Here is a 25,595-nt window from a genome sequence, read left to right as displayed (position 1 = left end):
CACGTGTGTGTGTGGGCACCATGTGTGTGCCTAGTGCTCACAGAGGCCAGAAGAGATCACTGGATCCCCTCAAACTAGAATTAAGGATGGTTATGAGGCACAAGGTGGGTACTGAGACTTGAACCTGGGTCTTCTATAAGAGCAGCTGGTGCTCATCACTGGTGAACCATCTCTCCGGCCCCAAAATGATCATTTTTAATAAAACAAAACACCAGCAGCCATCTCTCATTTGGAAACTACTTCAACAGCTCAAACTTTAGTTCAAATAAAGCATTTTCCCCCAATTTGTTTGAAAGGAGGTCTCTTTGTGTAGCTTAGGCTTCCCTGGAACCCGCAATCCTTCTGCCTCAGCCTCCCTTTAGAGAACCGACCAGAGATGCGTGTCACCATTGCCCAGCTGGCTTCCTTTCCTCATCTGTGTATGGCTCTGTGAATGGCCTCTTAGAACATAGCCTATGAGCTTATGGAACACTTAAAAAAAGCACCTGAAGATTTAAGATTCTTAGGACTTTCTCCAGCTCACCCCGACTCTCCTGCCCTCCAGGAAGTGGGGGTTGGGTGCGGCTTAGTAACACAAGGTGCAGTTGTGGCAGTGGGGTCTATCTTTAATTTATAGAAGAGGCAACCAGACCTCAGAGAGTGTGGTATTTCATGTGGTTTTGACTAGAGGAGCCAAGAGTGGACTCAGTGCTTTCTGACTCCAAGGACTTTCCACACTCTGCTTTTTTTTTTTTTTAAGTGTGTGTGTATGTGTGTGTGTGTGTGTGTGTGTGTGTGTGTGCAGACACACGTGGTACTTAAGAGTACTTACACACGTAGTGTCATACGTGTGTCTGGTCTTGGGAGCTGGTCTCTCCTGCCACCTTGTGGGATCTGAGGTTCAACCTTGCGTCATCTCTCTCCCCACTGAGCCATCTTACTGGCCCGCAATAAGCTACCTGGGTTCCAGTATTGCTCCTAAGTCTGCCATTTATTAACTCTGTGACATTGTCAGGTTGTTGATACACGTGTATATTTCTCTGTACAAGCAGGGTGGTAACAGCACACCTAGGTTACTCAGTGGCACTCTGGCAATTGAGCTGATTAAGTGGTTGGTTCCTTTACCCAGCCAGTCTGTCCTCAGAGTCATTAGCATAGCTCAGGAGATTGAAAGCGGTTGTTACAAAGGACAAAACAGTCTTATCTGAAGGCCAGGGGGTTTAGGAACTCTTTCCAGGAGCCAGACTCCAAGGCTAAATATTTATTTCTTCTCCCTCAACCCCTTGGAAACAAAGTCTCATTATGTAGCCCAGGGTGGCCTTAAATTTGTAGAAACCCATCACTCCTGTCTCCCAAATACAGGGATTAAAGGAGTGTGCTACCACCCTGGTCAAATGTGTAATTCATACTGTTTCGCCATGTCAGTGGTACACTCTGCTTTCTACATATGTACTCTGATAAAGATTCCTGATAATGTTTTTCTCTTTCTAGAGGAACCAGACTAGCATCTCCCAGTGGGTTCCAATATGCAGCCAACTGGTATCAGTATCTTTTGCCCAAAGACAGTGGGGCAGGACTCCTGTCAGCACATCCCAGGTAAATTTTGTTCTTTCAGTTGGTATGAGACCCTATTATTTATGTGCAAACCACACTGTGGATGGAGAAGGCCCAGGAGACCACTCTGAGTCTCTGTGGTCTGTTCACTATGGTGTCCAGGGCGTTGCTTCTAAATCCCCAGCAGTGGAGCTCAGCCTAGGATACCACGTCACAGTCTGATGGTTTTTACTGTCAGGGACTTTTTCCAGATATTCATCTTAGTTAACTTCTCAGTTTTCTTTTTGAAATTACTATGTGCTACTTTTCCTTGGGTGACAAAATATTTTTTTCTTTTTATGAACATAAAATCCAGGATACAGTTATTTAAGGCCTTAGTTCCATTGACCATATGGTTTGTTGTGATGCCTTGAACCTCGGGCTCTTTAAAGGGTTTTAGTTTCTTAATTATTTTGTCAGTCATATAACACTTTTTAAAAAAAGATTTATTTATTATTAAGTATACAGTGCTCTGTCTGCATGTACACTTGAAGGCCAGAAGGCATCAGATCACATTATAGATGGTTGTGAGCCACCATGTGGTTGCTGGGAATTGAGCTCAGGACCTCTGGAGGAGCAGTCAGTGTCCTTAACCTCTGAGCCATCTCTCCAGCCCTGTTTTTTGTTTTTCAAGATGGGGTTTCTCTGTAGATCAGGCTGGCCTCTAACTCAGGCATCCACCAGCCTCTGTCTCCTGAGTGCTGGGATTAAAGGTGTGCGCCACTACCACTGCCTGGCTTAGTCATATAATACTTTAGTAATAAAGGAAATAAAAATCACCTGTTACTTCAAATCTGAAAATGTCAATATTTTCATCTCTGCTGGGTCTCTTCCATTCTTTATGGAAATGTGTGTATATTAATTTCTCCCTTAAGTACCCTGACAGGGCTGGGGTATGGCTCAGTTTCTTGCATGCATGGGAGACTGGAAAAAAAGGAAATAAAAATAGTTAAGTACCTTAACAAATACCAAATATGCATAGAATTATATATTCTGGTGGCTTTTTATTTCCTAAAACAGGCATTATTTATGTTGTTTAGATAGTTTTTGTTAGCTGGCGTGGTGGTGCATGCCTTTAATCCCAGGCAGAGGCAGGCGGGTCTTCGTAAGTTCAAGGCCAGCCTGATCTACAAAGCAGTCCAGGATAGCCAAGGCTACACAGAGAAACCCTGTCTTGCGGGGGTGGGGGGTGGGGGGGGTAGGGGGAACAAAACCAAAACCAACTAAACAAAAATACTCTTTGTTATTGAACTTGTAAATTTTTGTTTGTTTGTTTTTGTTTTTCAAGACAGTGTTTCTCTATGTTATCTTGGCTGTCCTGAACTTGCTTTGTAGACCAGGCTGGCCTCAAACTCATAGAGATCTGCCTGTGTCTCTGCCTCCCGAGTGCTGGGATTAAAGGCATGTGCCACCATGCCTGGCTGTTATTTCCTTTTTTGGCATTATGTTTCTTAGCATATTTTTTTTCTCTTTCTTCTTTTTTTTTTTTGAGATGGCTTTTCTCTATATAGTCTTGGCTGTCCAAGATCTAGCTCTGTAGACCAGGCTAGCCTTGAATTCAGAGATCTGCCTGCCTTCTGCCTCCTGGTACTAGGATCAAAGGGATAATGCCACCATGCCCAGTATACTTTTTCCATATTTTTAATAGGGAGTTTGAGTACCCTAATTATCACATAGAAGTGTAGTCAAGTACTCTTTGGCTCGTTTACTTTACTTAAGATTTTTTTAAGGTTTATTCATACAGTAGTAAGGAACAGGATTTCATCTTGTGCGGGCTGGCCTCCAGTCCGTTATGTACCATATTTTCCTTATCCATGGATTCACTGGCTGTTTGGGTAGCTTCTGCTTCTTGTTGTGAATAATGTTGAAGTGCACATGGGTGTGCAAAGATCTCTCTGAGACTTGGATGTGTGTTCAAATTAGATTGCTAGATTATGTAATAATCCTCTTGATGGTGTTTGACTCCAATAATCATTACAGCATTATTGCTTGGATTGGTTTCCTCTTTCTGTGGCTTCTCCTACATTTATTGACTGAGGGTTTATTTACTGAGACGGGCCCTTACTTTATAGACCAGGCCAACCCTCATCTCAGAGCTCCGCCTGCCTCTGCCTCTGCAGTGCTGGGATTAGAGACGTGTGACACCACACCCAGCTTTGTAACTGCTATTTTTATTACTATTTATGAATTTTAGTCTCACTACAGAGCGAAAATTAAAAAAAATAAAAAATTGCCTAAGCTACCTTCACCAAGTTGCAACCTCTCCCTTGGTTCTTTGCTTCCTCATCTATGATGTGAAAAAGTTGGACCAGGAGACCTCTGTAGCGTCTTCCAGCCTCAGTGTTATTCTAAGTTACTCCTTAATTCTTCAGTTGCCTTTTCTCCAAGCTAAACAACTTGAGTTCATTTTAACCTTTCCACTAGGACCTTTTATTCCTCCCTTTGATCATGCTGTGGTTCGTTTCTGGACCTTTGCCAGGCTGTCCTTCTCTTTGAACAAAGTAGAAGAAAAAAAAAATCTACCTAGTTTTTATTGAGTACTGATTCCATGCCCAGAATGGCGCTGAGCACTGGGGCAGAGAATAAAGGAGTCTTAAGTGGGCTGTTCCCTGGTGGAGCTTACATTTTTGCTCAACTGTGAGACACACGTACCCACAGCATTCAGAGCTGCCTGAGCCTGTGTCTGCCCCACTGCACCCCCCAAGCATGGAGGCCTCTCGTTTTCCAGACCGTTTTGGTTGTTGTTGTTTTACTTACTCATGATTTATTTGTTGACTCATGTGTCCCAGGCTGGTCTTGGACTCATCATATAGGTGAGGATGACCTTGAACTGTTGTTGTGCCTGCCTCCGTCTCTGACTCCCGCCTTTATAGCCCTGCACCACTACGCCAGCCTTGCGTGACTGATGCTGAGGACAGAGCCCAGGGCTTCCTACATAGCTAGCCAAGCAGCCCCAGCCCTAAGGCTTTTTGGAAATGGGAAATAACTGTGGAATTGCTTTTTAGTTTTCACTTTGTTCTGTGTGTGTGAGTGCAGGTGTACATGTGCCACAGTTATGGGAAAGTGAGAGGGCGGCTCTCAGGAGTTCACTCTTGCCACCTTGTGGGATCTTGATTGAATTCAGGTTTTCAGGTTTGAGTGCAAGGGCCTCTGCCTGCTGAGCCCGCTTGCTCCTGTTGTGTGAAATCTTACATCCTTTTCATTCATTCACTCACTCACTTTATTTATTTATTTATGAGCTAGAGTCTCATTATATAGCTCTGGCTGTCCTGGTCAGGCTGGCCTTGAACTCACAGAGATCTGCCTGCCTCTGCATCTTGAGTGCTAGGATTAAAGGGCTGTGCCATTACTGCCTGGCAGAGAAGGCCTCTTTGAAAAAGTAATATTCCAGCCCGGTGTGGTGGCACATGCCTTTAATCCCAGCACTCGGGAGGCAGAGGCAGGTGGGTCCCTGTGAGTTCGAGGCTAGCCTGGTCTACAGAGTGAGTTCAGGGCAGCCAAGATTGCATAGAGAAACCCTGACTCGAAAAACCAAAAAAGAAAGAAAGAAAAAAAGAAAAAGTAATATTCCATTATTCTGGGCAATTTTGTTTATTATTATCTCTTTAGTTTGAAAGGTAAAACATTGAGGTGTTCCAAGGTCGCTTTTGAAGGAAGTGAAGGCAGGAAGGATGGTCTGAAAAGTACATGTATGTCTGTGGATGTGCAGGGCATTAGGAAGGTGCTGTTCCCGGCACTGCACAGATTCTTCAGCAGTTCAGTAAAGTAGGTTGAAGGAATCCATTGACCACTGTGGAGCTCTGGGGATGGAGAAGGATGTCTAACCACACTGCTGGGGCAGCCCAGCGCTTGCTCAGGCTCCACCCTCCACATTCTTTGAGGCAGTGTAAGGGCTTTGTGTTCAGATGGGCCATTACGCTGATGTACGTGACGTCATGGGAGGTGCTCTGTGTTTAGTCTGTAGTTCACAAAGCCTGCTTGGTACTTGAGAATTAAAGCCCAAGTGTCCCTGGGACTGCAGAGGAGTTCTGACTAATCTTTTATATCCTTGTTTGGAAAGAAATACAAATAGTACTATTCCACAATGAGAAACTATTTTTCCTTTATTAAAATAAAACAGGAAAATCATTGTTAATTCTATTTATCCCTTCTCTCTTTGGAATAAACCAGAATTGAAGGATTAACCCTCTACTCCCTCCCATCTTTTTTTTTTATTTCCCTTTTCTTTTCTTTTCTTTTGAGACAATGTCCTCACTATTACTTGCTATGCATGTAGACCAGGCTGGCCTCAAACTCAGAGATCCACCTGCCTCTCTGTCTCTCGAGTGCCTGGAGTAAAGACATATACCACCATGCCCTGCTTCTCCCGCCCCCTCCCCCCGCCCCTTTTAGCTGTAAAGGCAATTAAAACATTACTGAGAATTTGGACATTGAGTTCTCAAACTTACCCATAATTCGTTCTTCCCTTCCCTCCTTTCCCTCTGCCCTCCTCCCTGGTCCTGCTGTGGTACAGGAGGGCAAACCCAAGGCCTGGCCATGTTAGGCAGCGGTCTGCTACTGAGCTTCACTCCTCGTCTGCTACCCACAATTCCAGTTTAACCGAAGAACCCTTTCATTTCTGTGTGGCTCCCTAGATTTACCCACACGTGTTCATGATTTTGTTCGTAATTTTACTTATATTTTTAAAATTAAACAGTGTTGTGCTTTTCATGTTAGTTGTTAGTATAGATTGTGGACTTTGAGCAGATGGTGACAGTCAAAGTAGGTCGTTGTAATAAATAAAGTACGCTCTGGGGTGGGATGCAGGCAGAGGGAGAGAGTATGTGTGGAAAAGGAGGAAAATGTATATGGGTACCCTGTGCTTTCTGCTCAGTTTTGCTATGAACCTAAAACCATATTAAAAATAACAGTATAGGCGGATGTGGCGGCCTCAGGACTCAGGACTCAGGAGGCAGACAGAGGCAGGGGGATCTCTGTGAGTTCAAGGGCAGGACATCCAGAGGCACATGGTGAGGCCCTGTCTCACGACAACAACAACAGCAGCAGCAGCAACAACAACAACAAATGTAATCTCAGCTACCTAGTGACTTTGAGGCTAGTCTGGCACACATGAGACCCTTTCTAAAAATAAATAAAAAATAAAGACAGCCATCAATGGCATGTTGTAGCACAGGGTGGGCAGCTTCGCAAGACCTCAATTCAAATCTCAGATTTTGAAAATTTTGTCCAGGGCAGAATGGTTTGGCCTACAAGTACAACGCCCTGGGTTTGGTCCGCACTTTTCTATTTTTGCGAGTGATTGTACCTTAATTTACTGTCTCTTAATGGCTATTTTTATTTTTACTCTTATAGAGCTTATATGTAGTTTTCTCTTTAGAAATTTATTTTTTCAAACTGTATCCTTGATTATATTAATACTAACTGAATAGAACTGTAGAGTGGATTAAAGAAGAAAATCTATGTAAAGCATTTAGCGTAGCCCTGGCACATGACCATAATCGGCTATGTACTGCCACATTGTTGCCAAAGGCAGTGTGACTATGAAAGGAAGGCACTTGTGATCTGGTGGTGACTGTGACCTCGTTTACTTAATGAGTACCTGTTTTGGGGATGCACTTTCCATACTTTTCCCATTCGGGCCTCACCATAACCAAAGTGCAGCAAGGTGTCAGTAGCTACTGAGATTTTAGGCGGCAGAAGCAGGGTTTGTTTGTTTTCCTTGTTTTATTTTAAAATTTATTTTATTTGATAATCATTGGTGTTTTATCTGCATGTGTGTCTGTGTGAGGGTGTTAGATCTTCTAGAACTTACAGACGGTTGTGAGCCACCATGTGGTTGCAGGGAATTGAACCTGGGTTCTCTGGAAGAGCAGCCTGTTCTCTTAACCGATGAGCCATCTCTCCAGTCCCACCCAAGTTTACTTGTTTATTTTGGTTTTTCGAGACAGGATTTCTCTGTGTAGTCCTGGCTGTCCTGGAACTCACTTTGTAGACCAGGCTGGCCTCAAACTCACAGAGATCCGCTGGAATTACAGGCATGCACCATCAGGCCCGGCTACATGGAAACGTATTACAGTTCTCTTTCCTATTATAATTTTATTTCTCTGATTAGACTCAGATTTGGTCTAATGTATTTCTAGGGTTGAATCCTTTTATTTTTTCAATAATAATAATAATTATTATTTAATTTTGTTCTTTGGGACAGTCTCACGGTATTCTCTGGGCTGGTACTGAACTCACAGCAATCCTCCTGCCTCAGCCTTTCAGAGGTCACAGGTATGAGCCACCACATCCAGCTTCACAGATTTAATGGCTATTTACTGAACACCTGCCATGTAGACACCATGCTGGTTGCTGATTTTGGGTCCTCCTGATGATCCCTTACCAGAAGCTAGGCTAAGCAAGGTCGGGGTGGACCAGCCAGAGCAGCTCCAGGTGTATTCACTTTGCTGAGTCATGTTCAGTGCTGCTTAGATCTGTCTGTTCTTCCTCCAGTTGCCCCAGATGAGTCAGTCTCAAATCTGTGTGGGATCAGAACACATTGTTGGACCTGATGCACCACAGAGTAGGAAGTACCACACCACAAGTAAGGTGAGCGTGTTCTCTGCTGTCGACTGCCTTAAGTGAGTGTAGATGGTGACGTTCAGGCTTTACCCAAGGTACAGAGGTGGTAAGAGACAAACTGACTGAGGATGTGAACCTGTGTCATCTGAGCTTATATCTGAGTTTCTTCCACTGTAGGCTCTTGTCTAGAAAGTATTTTAGAGGTAAACAATTTTTTTTTGAGGTAAACAATTTTTTTAATAGATTTTGTACAAGTTAAAAACCAGCTCCTCTTGATTTCTTTTTAATGATTTGGGGGACTTGGTTGTTTGTTTGCTTTGAGTGCTCTGTTCTGTTTTACTGCAGTGCTAGGGATCAAACCAGGACTTCTGAGCCCTCAGGGTGCAAACACATCTGAAACAGTTTCTAACAGACACCTTCCAGATTATAAAGCAAGACACAGCCACCTCCACCACCATGCACCTGTGATCCCACAGTCAGGAAAGAGCAGCCCTGAGGTGTTAGAGTACACGTGACATGGAAAAGGGTGAGGTGGCTCAGTGGCTAACCACACTTGCTGCTCTTCCAGAGGACCTGGGTTGAGTTCCCAGCACCCCCAGAGCAGCTAGCAACTGCTTATAGGGAATATGGTGCCTTCTTCCGGCCTCTGAGGGCACCAGGCTCACACATGGTGCACAAGCATATGTGCAGGCCAAAACATTCATTACACATAAAATAAAAACTAAGAGGGAAAGGAAGGGGGAGAGAGGGAAATGTAAGAGAAGGGCAAAGGGCGGGGAGGAGAGGGTGAGTGGAAGGGACAGGGAAAAGTGAGAAAAAAGAGGAGGGGGGAGAGGAAGGAGAGAGGAAGGGGGCAAAGCCCAGGAAAACCTGTTCTAACACCTCTCCAAAGAAAAGTAGATTATTCGCCCAATAAGAAAGTCTTAGCCGGGCGTGGTGGCGCACGCCTTTAATCCCAGCACTCGGGAGGCAGAGGCAGGCGGATCACTGTGAGTTCGAGGCCAGCCTGGTCTACAAAGCAAGTCTAGGATGGCCAAGGCTACACAGAGAAACCCTGACTCGGGGAAAAAAAAAAAAAAAAAAAAAAAAAAAGAAAGAAAAGAAAGGAAATCAAGAGGTCAGGCAGAAAAGAACTCAAAGTGAAAAGAGACCTAAGCAATAAAAATGTCCTTAGAACGAATAAATGAAAGCATTCTGTTTAGAAAATTTCTTGTAACTAATTTTGATTTCTTTCCTTTTGGTTAAGTAGCTCCCTACTACCCAGGATTTCCCGCAGCCTGTTGAGGAGAAGGTTGGTCCCTTCACGAAGATCATAGAAGCCATGGGATTCACTGGGCCATTGAAATACAGTAAATGGGTAAAGCGTTTTACATTCCTTTGGGTCTGTTCTTACTGTTGCTCATAGATTTTGTTTTAAAGCTTCTGGACTGTGAAATTCATACATTAGTTTGAGAATTCCCTCAGAATGCATCCCTCTGCCCTCCATTTAAATTTATGAGGTAGATAAGACCAAGGTGTACCCCATCAGCCTGATGCTTTGCTCGTGTCCCCAGGAGCTGGCAGGGTGTGAGGTGAAGTTTTCAGGCCTTTGCTTCTTTGCACAACAATGACAGCATGGAGATGAGTTTAAAGGGACAGACGGGCCAGCTGTTCCCGCCAGCTGTTCCCGTGGGCTGTGTTCCTCAGGAGACATTGCTCCCTGGTCAATTTGTTTTCATCATTGATTTTTAATAGGCCATTCTAGTGACTGTCTTTAAAATTTTATAAATAAGCATTTCTGAAAAATTGATCTCACCGGCCATGGTGGCACATGCCTTTAATCCCAGCACTCAGAGGCAGAGGCTGGCGGATCGTTATGAATTCAAGGCTATCCTGGTGTACAAAGTGAGTCTAGGACAGCTAAGGCTACATAGAGAAACCCTGTCTCAAAAAAACCAAAATAAAATAAATAAATAAACAAACAAATAAATAAATAAATAAATAATTGAACCCTCGACTTGCCATAGCACGTATTATGAGGGCTGGTGAGATGGCTCAGTGGCTAACAGGACCTATTTTTCCAGAGGACTTGGGCTTAAGTCCCAGCACCCACATGGCAGCTCATAACTGTCTATAACTCCACTTCCAGGGGATCTGACACAAACACCAAACAGGCAGAACACCAATGCATATAAAATAAAAATTAATAATAAAAACCATATTGTGAAGGGCTATTTCCTAGCTAGCTGGTCATCTCTAGTCAGCTGTGGTGGTCTCCTACATTGTCTATTATTCAGAAGGTTCTATATGAACCTCTGTCCTCCCAGCACAGCACTGACCTGCTTCTTACTCGAGCTGTGGTCTCCCCTAGTATGGCCATTTTCCTGTTTCATTATAGAGGAGTGTCTTTTAATGCCTTCCAGGGTTGTTAAGATGCTGGACTTACCCCGATAATTTAAAAGTTATCAGTCAGCACAAGTGAATACAAAGCACCAGGGGAGATTTTCGAGGAAAGTGCCACACACCTCTGGTGTTTTGTTACTTGAGACAGGGTCTCACTTCGTGGCGTTGGCTGGGCCAGAATGGAACTTGCTTGTAGACCAGGCTGGCCTTGAACTCACAGAGTTGTGCCTGCTGAGGGCTGGGATTGAAGAAGTGTTCCACCATGTCTAGCCAGATATATTCCTTTAACAAGATGAATTCAAGTTAGATTTTCAGTGTTACAATATACTCTGCTTTTGTTTTTTGTTTCTTTGAGCAAGCTTTCATGTGAACCGTCGAACTCACTGTAGCCAAGGCTGGTCTTGAACTTCTGATTATTCCGCCCCTTCCCACTTCACAACGTGCGCCCCTTGAATTACAGGCACGTCACATGCACATGCCTGGCTACTTTTGCTTTCTTAGCTTAGTTTATTTTCCCAGCAGTCCTCATGGCAGCAAGGACAGGTGTCTGTCTGAAATCTCCTGTACACAAGTTCTGAAAAGTCAGCATTGATGGTACACTGTGTTGACAATGGCTTTCAAGTATACACTAAGAGACCCTGTAGTCTCTTCTAAATCATCAAGGAAATAGTTGTTTTCATAAAAGTTTTAAGTGTGTGTGCAAAAGTCTTGACAATTGATAAATTGTTGTTATATTTGATTACTAACCAGACTTTTCTCCTTGTTTTAAATTTTAATTAGTTTTTTTTTGTTTTTTCTTTTCCTTTTGAGACAGGGCCTCTTTCTTTCTTTCTTTTTTTTTCCTTCAGTTTATGGTTTGTTTTGTTTTGTTTTGTTTTGTTTTGAGGCAGCCCTGGCTGTCCTAGAACTCGGTAGACCAGGCTGGCTTCGAATTTGGAGATTTTCCTGCTTGTGCTTCCTGAGTGCTGGGATTAAAGGTGTGCACTTCCACTCCTGGCTCACTTACAATTTGTAAAATTGTCTCTGTGTGTGTGTGTGTGTGTGTGTAGGCACATGCATGCAGTGGAGGGTGTGTGGAGGACATAAGGGACTCTGTTCTCACCTTCCACCATGTGGTCCTGGGGATTGAACTCACATGTTCAAGTTCGATAGCAAGCCCCTGTATTCTCTGGGCTGTCCTGCTGATCCTTCCCTCCACTTAAAAAGAAAATTGTGATTATGCCATTTGTAATGCAAAATTTTAATCCTAAATGAATCTCTGCAAGTTCTAGACAAGGCTGGTCTCAAACTCACAGAGATTCACCTCCCTCTGCCTCCCAAATGCTTGGCTTAAAGGCATGTGCTAACTCATCAGCCTACCTCCCACTCCCAACCAAAAAAGAAGAAGAAGAAGAAGGAGGAGGAGGAGGAGGAGGAGGAAGAGGAAGAGGAGGAGGAGGAGGAAATGGAAACAAAGAAAGAATAGATGGGAAAAGTAACTCTTTTATTCGTGTCTTAGTGACTGGATTCCACTGGTTGCTTCCATATGCTTTGTCTAGACTTATAGGTTTTGAGTTTTTGTTGTTGCTTTTAAGTGATGCCAGGGGTCAAATTAGCCATCATTTGAAGGATTGTGAAACCAGTGGGAGAATACTCACTCTTCGTGCTGAGGTTAGCCTCTGCTTTTTCTTGATTCCCTTTGTGACTTCAACTAAATATTTGCATTAAAAATATTTTCTCATGTGGCAGATATTTTATTTTTCGGCTTTTTCAAGACAAGGTTTCTCTGTGAAGCCTTGGCTGTCTTGGACTCACTTTGTGGACCAGGCTGGCCTCGGGCTCACAGCGATCCGCCTGCCTCTGCTTCTGGAGTGCTGGGATTAAAGGTGTGCACTACCACTGCCCAGCTTTGATGTGGCAGTTTTTGTAGTCTTCATTTTAAAATCTGTCACATCAAGATATCACAGTGTGGAGCTGGGCGTGGTGGCGCATGCCTTTAATCTCAACACTTGCGAGGCAGAGGCAGGTGGATCTCTGTGAGTTCGAGGCCAGCCTGGTCTATATAGTGAGTCCAGGACAGCCAAGGCTACACAGAGAAACCCTGTCTCAAAAAAAAAAAAAAAAAATATCATAGTATGGCATTCTGGTATGATGTTGATGGGAAAATGTAGTTCTGAATTTCCATTTTGAAAGGTTTATAGAGCGGCCCCTTGCAGCACTGTCAACTCAGGATTTGTGGCCAGACACTTGCATGGGCAAGATTCTTTATTTGTATTTTCACATGTATTTGGTTAGAGAGCAAAATGTGTATTTGTGTATTGATGCTTATATCCTACCTTTTCTCTATTTTTGCTCTTACGTTTTCATGTATAGATTCCTATAGAATCATATTAGACTTTATTGCTGTTAGGATCTAGCTTGGGAACTTTCTTATGCTAGGCAATCAGTCTACCATGGATTTTTGGTAAGATTTATTTATTATTATGTATACAGTGCTCTGTCTGCACGTACATCAGGCCAGGCTCACAGGTGGTTGTGAGCCACCATGTGGTTGCTGGGACTTGAACTCAGGACCTCTGGAAGAGCAGTCAGTGTGCTTAACCTCTGAGCCATCTCTCCAACCCCCTACCATGGATTTTAAATGTATCTTTTCCTTACTTATTTGAGCATCTTGAAATAAGAATTTTTGTTTGTTTTATTATTTTGTTTTATTTGAGACAGGGTCTCTTTATAGCCCTCACTGGACACAAATTCACAAAGATCTGTCTACTTCTGACTCTCAAGTGTTGGAGTAATGGTCGATGAGGCCCCCCATGCCTAGCTCTGAAGTCACTTTCCCCCTTATGTTTACATAGCAGCATTATGTAAGAACTAAAGAATGGCTGAAGAAAACCATGCATGGTGGCGCACGCCTTTAATCCTCGTACTTGGTGGGCAGAGACAGGCAGATCTCTGTGAGTTTGAGGCCAGCCTGGTCTACATAGCTAGTTTTAGGCCAGCTAGGGGGACTTAGTAAAGCCCTAGCCACTCCCCCGCTCCCCAAAAAGAAAAGAATTATTGAAAGAAAACCAAGGCTTCGTGTAGAAAAGAGAAGACACCATGAGCTCTCTTAGTATCAGGGACAAATGAACAACACGTGAATGAAGAGCTGCTGTTCGCAGCACCCAGAGTGCGTAGTGAGCGCCCTCCCGCAGGATAGGTAGCCTGGCAAGGGCGCTCTTGTTTGCTTGCTTGTTTGTTTTTGAGACAGGGTTTCTCTGTGTAGCCTTGGCTGTCCTGGACTCACTTTGTAGACCAGGCTGGCCTCGAACTCACAGACATCCACCTGCCTCTGCCTCCTGAGTGCTGGGATTAAAGGCGTGCGCCACCACCGCCTAGCATTTGGGTGCTCTTGTTTGAACAGGGGCCCAGATTGTTGACCACAAGTCAAGAATGTTTATAAATTCCAGCAAAGAATAGGAGGCTTAAGTGACAAAAGTAAAATAAAATAAAAATCCCTGTGCAGCGCTCACACAGCCATTAGTACAAGGCAGTTACTCCGTCCACTTCTCGTCTTGTAGGACAAGACACATGTCCCAGTGTGTGGGAGAGCAGGCCTAGGTGTTCCTGTCATCGACAAGTGGCATGGAGAAGCCTCCCAAAGTGAGAGTGATATAAACATGAGGTCTCCGAGGACCGGAACAGCCTGTATTGACTGACTGGAAACTTAGGCCGCCTCCTTCCTTCACTCACATTAATGCATGGCTCCCAAAGAGGTTCTTTCCAGTTGTTATTTCCAGTCCCAGCATGATGGTCCTCAGAGACTTGCTTTAGAGCTGTGTCCAGGAAAGTGGCTCACCCAAGAATAAAGGCTTGGCTTTGCTACAGAAAAAGGAAAGAACTATAAAATGTCCCTGATTGCCACGGACTGAGCACTGTATAAAGATGCTGGCGATCGGGTCAGGTAGTTATTATTTGTAGTGAAAGCTTGTCATGGGAGTATTTTCTAGTCAAGTAGTCCTTGCTTGTAATGGATGCTTTTCCATGGATATATTTGGAGTTCCAGGCCTTGGAGACAAGTCCGCCTTTCCTGGGGCAGAGTGATTATAGCTAAGAGGAGTTCATATAGAGGAACCTGAAGGAACTACAAGCACTGGGGAGCAGGGAATCAAGTTAAAATTATAGATAAGTCAATAGGTAACCTGGGCCATACGCTCAGCCAGGCCAGGAGGTTTTGTCCATTTTATTTATCTTTTAGCCATAGCCTGTAGCTCCATGGCAGGATTGTGGTACTCAGTGTTGACTGAACCTAAAGTTTCACCTCCTCCAGGATAGGAGAAGGCCTGCTGGAGTCAACAGGATCAGGAGAAGGCTGCCATTAGCCTGGTGATGTGTAGCTCCATGCCTTCTGAAGTCCACTCTGTTCCATGGATAAACTTGTTCAAATTCACTATGTAGCCCAGGCTGGCCCCAAACTCAGAGAGATCTGCTTACCTCTGCCTCCTGGGATCATGCCTGGCTGAATCAGAGTTCTTAAAGATTGACAAGTATTGTAGGATGGCTATTAATATTTACTATTGATTGCATATAATTATGATGGCAGTTATTATTTCTCCTGCTATTATATAAATAAAAGACACAGAAAGCTGTTACGTTTTTCATATGCCTGTACACTGGAACTGGGCAGAGACTGTCCCCTTAAACTATCTTTTCTGTTTCAGTTAAAATCCCATAAACACTTGCACATGCTCCAAGTGGGGCTGTTCCTCTCCATTACGCCGATCCTCAGAGCCAGCTTCTCTCGCTAACCCATGGCAACCTGCTTTCTCCTTCCTCCTTCTCTCTTCCCTCTCTCCCATGATCCTTCTGTTCTCCCAAGCCCGCAAACATTAGCTCTGTCCACCTCTCTCCTGCCCAAGCCAGGTGTAGGCCAGTCAGGAGTAATTTGGAGGCAAGGTTACACAGCATCACTTGGTGTGTGCGAGCATTTGGTCCTAGAGCAGTAAAGATCGCAGGGGACAAGCAATTAACAGCAGCTCCAGACCAAGTTGCAACAGACAGGCAGCTCTTCCTCCCTCATCCCCTCTTCAGCGAACCACACCGATTTGCCAGTGTTGTGTTCAACTTTGCCTTTCTGTATACATCTCTCTTACTGTAGTGAGTTATACTCCTTTACTCTTGATGAGTTCTATTTATTTTTCTTTATTTATTTTGAGATAGGGTCTCATGTGGTTCTAGCTTGAACTTCTGATCCATCTCTGCCCTCCACATGCTGGACGCCTACTTGTTTATTATATATATAGCTTTTGTTTCAGTTATTTATTTTTGTTAGGTATAAAAGTAATTTCATCTGTGGGGGCTGGAGCGATGGCTCAGTGGTTAAGAGCACCGGCTGCTATTCCAACAGTCCTGAGTTCAATTCCCAGCAACCACATGGTGGCTCACAACCATCTATAATGAGATCTGATGCCCTCTTCTGGCCTGTGGGTGTACATCACATTCATACATTAAATAAATAAATCTTTAAAAAAAAAAAAAAAGTATTTCATCTGTGTATATGTATGCCTGTGTATGTGTGCATGCCTGGTGCCTGTGGAGGCCAGAAGAGGGATTGGATCCCCTGGAACTGGAGTTAACAGGTGATTGTGAGCTGCCATGTGGGTGCTGGGAAGTGGATCCTGTGTAATAGCAAGCAACCAGTGCTTTTAATTGCTAAGCTCACCCCCCCACCCCCCATTTAAAGTTGTTTTGTTTTGTTTTGTTTTCTTCTTTTCTTTTTGTTGTTTGTTTTTGAGATAGAGTCCTGCACTGTAGTTCAGACTGCCCTGAAACCTGCAGTGCGGACTGGCTTTGACCCTGAGTGCTGAGATGACAGGCAGGGCCTCTGTTCAGCTTGCCCTGTCATTTTAAAAAGAAGAAACATGTACAAGCCGTTTGCTGATGCACTGGTCTATTCACCTTGGAAGGTCACTGATGCACCTGTTCATGTATTACTGGCTTGTTCTGCAAATCAGCTCAACTCTTTAAGAATTGATTTTTAATTTTTAGATTTGGTCTTAGGATAGAGTGATGATACATAAAATACAGCACGTCAGTGCAGTATGTGCGTCACATGAGTGTCCGTTGCCCCGGGAGGGCGGAAGAGGATGTCAGATCTCCTGGGGCTGGAAATACAGAGCCTTGTGAGCCTTCCTGTGGGTGCTGGTCCTTTGCAAGAAATTTAATGCTGTATACTAAATACTTCACATTTAATACTTGGAGGCATAGTGAAAAGTATTTTGTGTTTATTAGAGAATTTTGTTTGTGCACACAGGTTCTGTGAGTCTGCAGAAAGGACATGCAGCGGCCCCATTCCTTCCCCCGCCCCCCCTCCCCCAATCATAGGCTAATTAGTAGGACCTCTGAGGAAAGAGTAAAGAATTTCTGGGGTTTTAAATTTTTTACTGTTAAAGCCGGAGTTAAAAATGGAGAATTTGAGTTGAGTTACAAGCCAGTTTCCAGCCAACATGGGCTACATGAGGTCTTGTCTCAAAAACAAAACAAAATAAATTGATCTCAGATAGGTTTATGCTCCTCCTTCTAACTGAAGAAATATGAGATCTGCAGTCCATATCTAATGACGTCAGAACATCTTCTTGGTCACGTCTTGAGTTTGGTTTTATTTATTTTTTTTGTCTAGAAGATTAAGATCGCAGCCCTACGCATGTACACAAGCTGTGTGGAGAAAACTGACTTTGAGGAATTCTTTCTGAGTAAGTGACTCTTGATTGCTCCGAAAGGAAATGATCTACTGTTTTGTGACTGTGGGTTTTAAGTTTTGTTTTGTTTTTTAAAACATTTGTTTTGTATGTGTATGGTGTGTGTGTTTATTCATGCAAGTATAGGCCGGAGGTCCACCTTGGCATTATCCTTTGAGACAGGGTCCTTCACTGGCCTGGAGCTCACCAGTTAGGTTTCTCTTGATGTCTAGTGAGCTCCCGTGATCCTCCTCTCCTGTCTCTGCCTCCCCATTGCTGGGGTTAAAGCACAGGCCACCATGCCTTGCATTTTAATGGGATCTAGAGGTCTGGCTCAGGTGGTCATGTTTGCAGGGCAAGCACTCATGGACTGAGTCACCTCCCTAGCCTTTTAAAAATTATTATTATTATTACTATTACTATTATTATTTTTTAAAGATTTATTTATTTTATTTATTGCATATGAGTGCTTTATCTGCAGAAGAGGGTGTTAGGTCACATTATAGATGGTTGTGAGCCACCATGTGGTTGCTGGGATTGAACTCAGGACCTCTGGAAGGGCAGGCAGCGCTCTTAACTACTGAGCCATCTCTCCAGCCCACTATTACTATTATTTTTATTTTTATTTTTTGAGGTATTCTGACCTGGGACTTACTGTGCAGCTAAGGGTGACCTTGAACTCCTGATCCTGTTGTCTGCCTCCTACATACTGGGCTTATAGGCTTGTGCCACTATGTCTGCTTAGCATTTGATGTGGACTTTTTTTTTTTTGTCAATCATTTCTCTTTTGTATCTAGTTTTTGGTTGTTTTAGTTAATCCTAAAATAAATTTCATGATTCTTCTTCTTTTTTTTTTTTTTTTTTTCAAGCCAGGGTTTCTCTGTGTAACAGCCTTGGCTGTCCTGGAACTCTCTCTCTGTAGACCAGGCTGGCCTCAAACTCAGAGATCCTCCTGCCTCTGCCTCCTGAGTGCTGGGATTAAAGGTGTGCGCCACGAGGCCTGGCATTCTTCTTTTTATTAAAGGGCTATTGGTTCCAAAGGCTTATATAATATTATTATTTACAGCCCATTGGTGAATTCTTTCCAAGATTTTACTGGTTTAGATCACTAGTAGCAGTTGATTATATCAATATAGGAGTCATTTTGATGCTGTAAACTCTAATTATTGACATAGTTAACTAAAATAGGTATTTGTTTTTTGTTTTAAGATTTATTTTTATTATATATACAGTGTTCTGCCTGCATGTGTGACTTCCTGCCAGAACAGGGCACCAGATCTCATTATAGATAGTTGTGAGCCACCATTCGGCTGCTGGGAATTGAACTCAGCACCTCTGGGAGAGCAGACAAGTGCTCTTAACCTCTGAGCCACCTCTCCAGCCCTAAAATAGGTATTTGTAAAGGCACTGGAAAATTTAAGCCATTTCTATGTCCACAGACTTTAGATCAGTGGTTCTCAATCCTCCTAATGTCACAAGCCTTTAATAGAGTTCCTCATGTTGTGGTGATCCCCCCAGCCATAAAATTATTTCGTTGTAACCCCATAAGTGTAATTTTGCTACTGCTATGAATCATAATATAAATATCTGTGTTTTCCAATGGTCTTAGGTGACCCTTGTGAAAGGTTGAGAACCACTGCTTTAGAAGGAAACCCGTGCTCTGCTCTTACAGCAGCAGCCATACCGGCATAGACCCAGGTGCCTAACGCGTTCCTATGGCCTGTACTTTACTCTGGAAACAAGTATCTGTATGTAATAATTTAACAAAGAATATTAGACGCAGTTTTGATTGCTTAATAACTATATTGGTTGTTTAAATCTCAAATATAATTTGTTTTGGTTACTTCACTGTTTCAGCAGATTAATATTAGTTAGGGACTTAAAATACTATACGGAATTATAATTCTAATAAAAAAATACTTTATATTTTCTTGTTCATCAGGAAAGAAAATTTCTCTGCTTCTTTGTAAACAAGCAGTTTTTAATTATTTAATTAAAAAATTGCATGTGTGCATGTGTGTGTGCTCACATGCATACACATGTATATCAGCGCACATACCACAGGGTTCATGTAGAGGTCAGAAGACAACTTATAAAAGTTGGTTCTCAGCTGGGCACAGTGGCGCACACCTGTAATTCCAGCACTCAGAGGCAGAGGCAGGCGGATCGCTGTGAGTTCGAGGCCAGCCTGGTCTACACAGTGAGTCCGGAACAGCCAAGGCCACACAGAGAAACCCTGTCTTGAAAAGCAAAAAACAAACAAAAACAGTTGGTTCTCTCTACCGTGTGGACTCTGAGGATCATATTATAGTTGTCAGGCTTGACGACAAACACCTTTACCTCCCGAACTGTTCCTAAACTGCTTTTTATTATACAAGAAATTAGTACAAAATAAGAAAGTATACCTTCTTTAAATGATAAAGAAAATGTTGAGTTTTTTTTTCTTAAGTGCTTTCTTACATCAATGTGTATTTCCCCTGGTGTTCTTATTTTATATTTTTAGTTTACTTACCTTTTTTTTTTTTTTTTAAAGCATACTTTTTATTTAGAAAATAACATTAAAAGACAAAAACAAGCTGGGCTTGGTGGCACACACCTTTAATCCCAGCACTTGGAAGGCAGAGGCAGGTGAATTGCTGTGAGTTTCAGGCTAGCCTGGTCTACAAAGTGAGTCCAGGACAGCCAAGGTTACACAGAGAGACCCTGTCTCGGGGGGAGGGGGGGAAAGGGGAGGAGGCGAGAGGAGAGACAGAGAGGGAAAAAAACCAACCGAACAAAGCGAAGCAAAACAAAAAGCATATCTGGAGCTGTCGAGATGGCTCAGAAATTAAGAGCACTTGCTGCTCTTCCTGAGGAACTAAGTTTGGTTCCCAGCACAATTGTCTATAACTCCGGTTCCAGATGATCTGATGCCGTCTTCTGGCTTCTGTGGGCACAGCATACATGTGATACACAAACATCCGTGCAGGTAGGATACCCCAACACACCCAACATATCCACCTCACGGTTGTCTGTTTGCAGTTCTGGGTATGTCTTCCACACAAGAGCCATGCTAAGGTCGGCTAAAGTCTGCGCCCGGCCTCCCACCATCTCTTTTTTCATGGGAACATTATCATCAAGGCTAGGGAGTAAGATCACTTGCTATGCAAGCATAGGGACCTGAGTTTGAATGAGGGAAGTCCCAGGTGAATGTGTGTCGTTGACATGGGCACAGCCATGTTAAGGACCCCATAGCTTCAGACTTATGGAAAATAGCAAAGCCTCACAGGATGAGGCTCAGAGTGATGGCAGAGCTTTCCTCCGGGGTCTGAGCACAAGTGTTGACATTAGTAGGAAATGTCCGCTATAGCGTTCTCCCCCCCAGAAATGTACAGCTTGATGACTGCTCCAGCAGAGACAGCATCTGCTGGGCTTGGCCAGGCTTGTCTCCCTGAGCCATCTGTGTGCCTTAAACTCTGCCTCCTTGTTCAGACGTATGCCCTAACTCCTGTTCAGATCTATCTATTAAACACTGAGCTCCTGGGGTATTGTGATTGCTCCATCTAAGCCCTCAGTCCACCTGAACCCAACATTTCTGTCTGTGCCCATGTGTCCCTCTGTCTTCATTACCTCCCTACTCCCATCCAGGAAGTCCCTTGAGCCATGCAAGAACACAGAAGCCAGATATGTCTGTAACCTCAGCACTGGGGGAGGAGAGATGACAGCTAGTGGGTCCTGGGAGCTTACTGGTCAGCAAGATGGTGAGCTCTCCCTGTCTCAGAGGGATAAGGTAGGGAGCCTTAGGGGGAGACACCTGATATTCTCCAGAGTCTGCCTGCATATGCGCAGGTGAACTCAAAGAGTCATGTCTCTGTACCTCACACGTACATACCACACACAGACAGAAAAGAAAAACCAAACGTTTATCACCAGATATTAATACTTGCTTCAATTAATTATTCATATTTATTATAATTATTTTAGACAGAGGCTTACTTGTTTTCACTCCTTGTTATTGAAGCGTCCCCCTTTTAAAATTTTAGTTTACATGTATGAATGTTTTGTCTGCATGTGTGTATGTGCACCACATGTATGCAGTGCTCACAGGAGCCAGAAGAGGGCATTGGAAACTCTAGAGCTGCCGTTCCATACGGTTGCGAGCTGCTGTGAGGGTGCTGGGAGCCAAAGCTGGGCTTTCTGCAAGAGCAGTAAGTGCTCTCAACCACTGAGAAATCTGTCCAGCCCCCTACTGAAGATTCTTGAGTTTGTATTAATCTTACAGTATCAAATAAAAGGCAGTTATTACATACATAGTTAAAATTTATATTTGAGTTCATGGCTTGCAGATTAGGAACTTAAGAATAGTTTTTGAAAGTTACAATTATATATTAATAGCTCACATTGGTTTGCTTCCATGTTTGTCCCTTTAGGAGTTTCACAATCTTGTGGCATAGTAAGTGCTTGTATTATTGTGTATTTTTGTTTTGTGTTTAGAAACAGTTGAGGCTTTAAGAGGCTCGGTGACTTGCCCAGGGTTGCCTCGCCAAGCCTTGCACCTGTGCTGTCTGGCTTACCCCTCAGGGATTTTCCCACTGCAGTGTGCTGCCTTGGGATGAATGCAACCACAAACTAGAAGTTGTATCGTGGTTTAATAGTTTGGGTTTTGCATTCTTTTGCTGAGAGCTCCCTTTGTGAGGTGTTATGTTAGTATTGGAAACTGATGTTCACACACAAAGTTATGAATCTTGTTTTTTTTGTTTGTTTGTTTGCTTTTTGGCTTTTTAAGACAGGATTTCTCTGTGTAGCCTTGGTTGGTCTAGACTCTCTTTGTAGACCAGGCTGGCCTTGAACTCACAGAAATCCACCTGCCTCTGCCTATTGAGTGCTGGGATTAAAGGCATATGTCACCGTGCCTAGCCCAATGGTATGTCTCTTGGTGAGCTTTGCCCTGGTTTTGGCCTTTAGTATAAGTGGCAATGAGTTTTCTGGTGATCACATTCTCCCTTTTTAAGACTTAATTAGGCATTTGCCTATTAAACCCTATGGCATAGGCTGGACGTGGTGGCGCTCAGGAGGCAGAGACAAGCAGAGCTCTGTGAGTTCGAGGCCAGCCTGTCTATATAGCCAGCTCCAGGCTAGCTAGGACTACATTGAGAGATCCTGTTTCAAAACAAAAACCATCACAAGAACCTATAATATAAGTAGACATTGTGGCACAGACTTGTAATTCCAGTACTCGGAAGACAGAGGCATGAGGATTGCCATAAACTTGCTCTGCATACCGAGTTCCGGGCTAGCCAGGACTACACAGCGAAGCCCTGTCACAAACAATCCAACCGATGGCATGTTTATTTGCTCGACTGTGGCCCTTCATCCTTGTTTTTTTCTTTCTTTCTTGGCTAGGTTTACATTTTATAATCAAAGGAATTCCAAAGTGTGGCTAGGGAACAAGGGAACAGATTTGGAAGGTACCAGCTGGAGGCAAATGTTTTTTAAAAATCTGCAAACCAATGAGACTGACTTTCTTGTGGCTTGGATTCTAAGGAGTTTAGAAGAGTTTGGAATAAAATCAGGGAATTTCCTAGGCTTATACCTTTAAAGTGGCCATGCCCTTTTTAGGTCTTCAATATAGGGCTTGATTGATTACAAGAGTCCTGAGGACAGAGCGCCTTGGGCATATGGCAAGTGTCATTCTCCCCAGCTAAAGTGAGCCTGATGCGAGTGAGTTGTTGGGTCATAGCATGCTGTGCTTGTCAGCTTCTGGGGCAGTCCTGTCTAAGATACCAGAGTTTAAAGGCTGCACTCAAGAGTGGTCAGGTGCTTTGCCAGCTGTTGTTTATGGGAGGCCCTTGCCCGTCACGTGATCATGCCTGCTGGGTTATGTAGTTTGCTCCTGATGTTTTGGAGCAGATGTAGCCAGTTAGCAAGGCTTGTGCTCAATTCTGAATTCTTGTCTGTGAGTCTCTTTGCCTCTAAGCAGCTGATCTCTTTGGAGAGGAGGCTCCTTAAAGAAGACACAATTTTAAGTAACTGGTGAAGCTTTTCAAAGACAATTTGAACCATATTATTTAATTCACTGGAAAATGACAATAGTGGATATTGAGTCCCTCTTTTAAATGGCTGTCATTTTGTTAAGGAAAAAAAAAATTTGAGATGGTCTTACTATATACAGCCCTGGCTAGCCTTGAACTCACTGTGTAGAGTAGGATGGATTCTAACTCACAGATCTATTTTCCTCTGCTTCCTCAGTGCTGGTGTTTGGGCTAGAGGCTTGCACTACCACTCCTGGGCGTGGCACTACCACTCCTGGGCGTGGCACTACCACTCCTGGGCCTTGCTAAGCATCTTGTAGGCCTTTTATCTTTTGTTTACCATCACAGAAACTCTAAGGTAGGCCCTCTTATTCTGCCCATTGATTTAGAGAGAGAGGAAAACTGGGCCTCTGAGAAGCCCAGAAGCATCACCTAGATCTAAGTAACCTGATCTCATATTAAAATGTGATAATATCACTCTCCAGCGACAGTAATGGAATTATTGTTGTTGTTGTTGTTGTTGTTATGTGTGTGTTTGTTTGAGACAGGGTTTCTCTGTGTAACAAAGCCCTGGCTGTCCTGGACTTGCTTTGTAGACTAGGTTGGCCTTGAATTCACAGAAATCTGCCTGCCTCTGCCTCCCAAGTGCTGGGATTAAAGGTGTGCATCACCCGACTAGTAATGGAATTATTTAATTTTATTGAACTTTGTGTCAAGGGAGAGTCTAGCCTCAGAAAAGAATATGTTTAGTGTATATTGGAGTAAGAGTGTGATCATGGCAAAGTGTCACAGCGTCTAGCCCTTAAGTATGTCAACACATTTTGTTGAGCTAAGAATTGTATTTTTGCCGGCACTTGGGAGACAGAGGCAGGAGGATCTCTGAGTTTGAGGCCACCCTGGTCTACAGAGAGACTGAGTTCCAAGACTCGTTAAAAAAAAAAAAAAAGAAAAGAAAACAAAAGAAAAAAGAATCGTATTTTTGTGTTGCTCATAGTCAACATTCGCTAGTTGGTTTGATATTTTTGAGGTTTACTCTGTGGGTTTCTGTTCTGACCTCCATGGGCACAGGGAATTACTCATGTGCCAGCTCTTTTCTCATCAGCCCTGAGATGACCCCCAGAAGGGAAAACTGTGACCCAGGGCCAGCTGCTGACCTGTCTGTCTGTCTGTGCTTTGCAGCCCAAGAACTGATTCCCACCTGAGGACATTGGACAGGCTCCTGGAGGCTGCTGGGAAGCTGTGGTGTAGAGGTAGCCGTTGGACAGGGTGTCCTGTAGAAGCGGCCAGCTTTCGCTCTCCAGACTGAAAGACAGACTTCCAAGAAAACTTTTCTTTTTAGTGTTTTGTTCTAACATCCAAAAAAAAAAAAAAGACCCAACTTGAGATCCCGGCTTGAGAGTTTCTCCAGGCTATTCTTGTTTTAGGCGGAGGGCAGCTGGCCTGCTCTCAGATGGCATAGTCTTAAGAGCTGGACGGCTGGTCAGGCCAGCCTCCAGCTCCCTCCTGCTGAGCTCAGAGAGGAAGTCCACTTGACAGCTGCTGGGCACCACCCTGTAAGCTCACCCGAGTTTTCTGGTGTCCTTTTGTGACAGGCCTGGATTCAAACCCAAGCCTTGCCTCTAGCTTAACTTCTGTTTCCTTACCTCTAATGAAGGATTATCGTATGGCTCTCCTGTATAAGAGAGTATATTAGTAGTGTACTGGGCGTGGAGGATGGCCCTTGCTCCGCATCTTAGCATTAGAGAGTTGCTTGGGTAGCAGTCCACACACACTGCATACAGAATCAAGGAAGTCGGAATTGGATCCCAGGTGCCTCGTTTCATGGTTTTGTGTTTTCTTGCAGCCTTGAGCAATTGCCTTGATTCACTGTCAGTTTCCTCACCTGTTGTAGCAGTGCCTGCCTATGAGGGGTGTTGGGCAGATTCTTTGAGCTGAAGGCTGTGAAGCACTTGCTAGGTCTGGCATTGTTATAAGCCCGGCTACGATGATGATGATGATGATGATGAGGAGGAGGAGGAGTGAGGGCTCCCTTACTAGGACTGGCTATAGTCCTCCCTCCTAGGGTCCTGCCCTGTGTGCTCACTCCTAGTGACCCATGTCACTGAATGTTGACTGGCAGAGGCTACTTTTTTTTTTTCTTTTGCCAGGGACGGTGGGGGGAGCGTGCAGCAGGGGTAAGGGTACAGACTTTATGTAGCCCAGGCTGGCTTGGAATTTGCAGCCTTTCCCTTACTTCACAGGATCAGTGTGCTAGAATTCTAGGTAGGCACTATCTCGCTGAACTATATACCTCCTCCCTTTTTTTTTTTTTAACTCTAAAAGGACTCACATTGGCTGCTAATTTTCTTTCATTTATGCTTCCTGCTCCTTG

The 25,595-nt window shown here is 43.8% G+C and overlaps 1 protein-coding gene across 2 annotated transcripts in view; it reads left to right on the top strand.

Annotated features, from left to right (window-relative positions):
• The window catches only part of LOC127187581 (ubiquinol-cytochrome-c reductase complex assembly factor 1), an 88,658-nt gene that overhangs the window by 6,066 nt on the left and 56,997 nt on the right, over positions 1–25,595 (top strand). For both annotated transcript variants that reach the window (XM_051143607.1, XM_051143608.1), the window contains exons 2-5: positions 1,471–1,575; positions 8,068–8,163; positions 9,386–9,493; positions 17,156–17,228. In XM_051143607.1, coding sequence (XP_050999564.1) covers positions 1,471–1,575; positions 8,068–8,163; positions 9,386–9,493; positions 17,156–17,228 — 382 coding nt within the window. The remainder of the gene's footprint in view (positions 1–1,470; positions 1,576–8,067; positions 8,164–9,385; positions 9,494–17,155; positions 17,229–25,595) is intronic.

The sequence above is a fragment of the Acomys russatus genome, chromosome 4 (genome assembly GCF_903995435.1).
Source record: "Acomys russatus chromosome 4, mAcoRus1.1, whole genome shotgun sequence".
Classification (NCBI taxonomy): Eukaryota; Metazoa; Chordata; class Mammalia; order Rodentia; family Muridae; genus Acomys; species Acomys russatus.
Note: the sequence above shows the minus strand (reverse complement) of the source record. Positions and strands in the feature narration are given on the sequence as shown.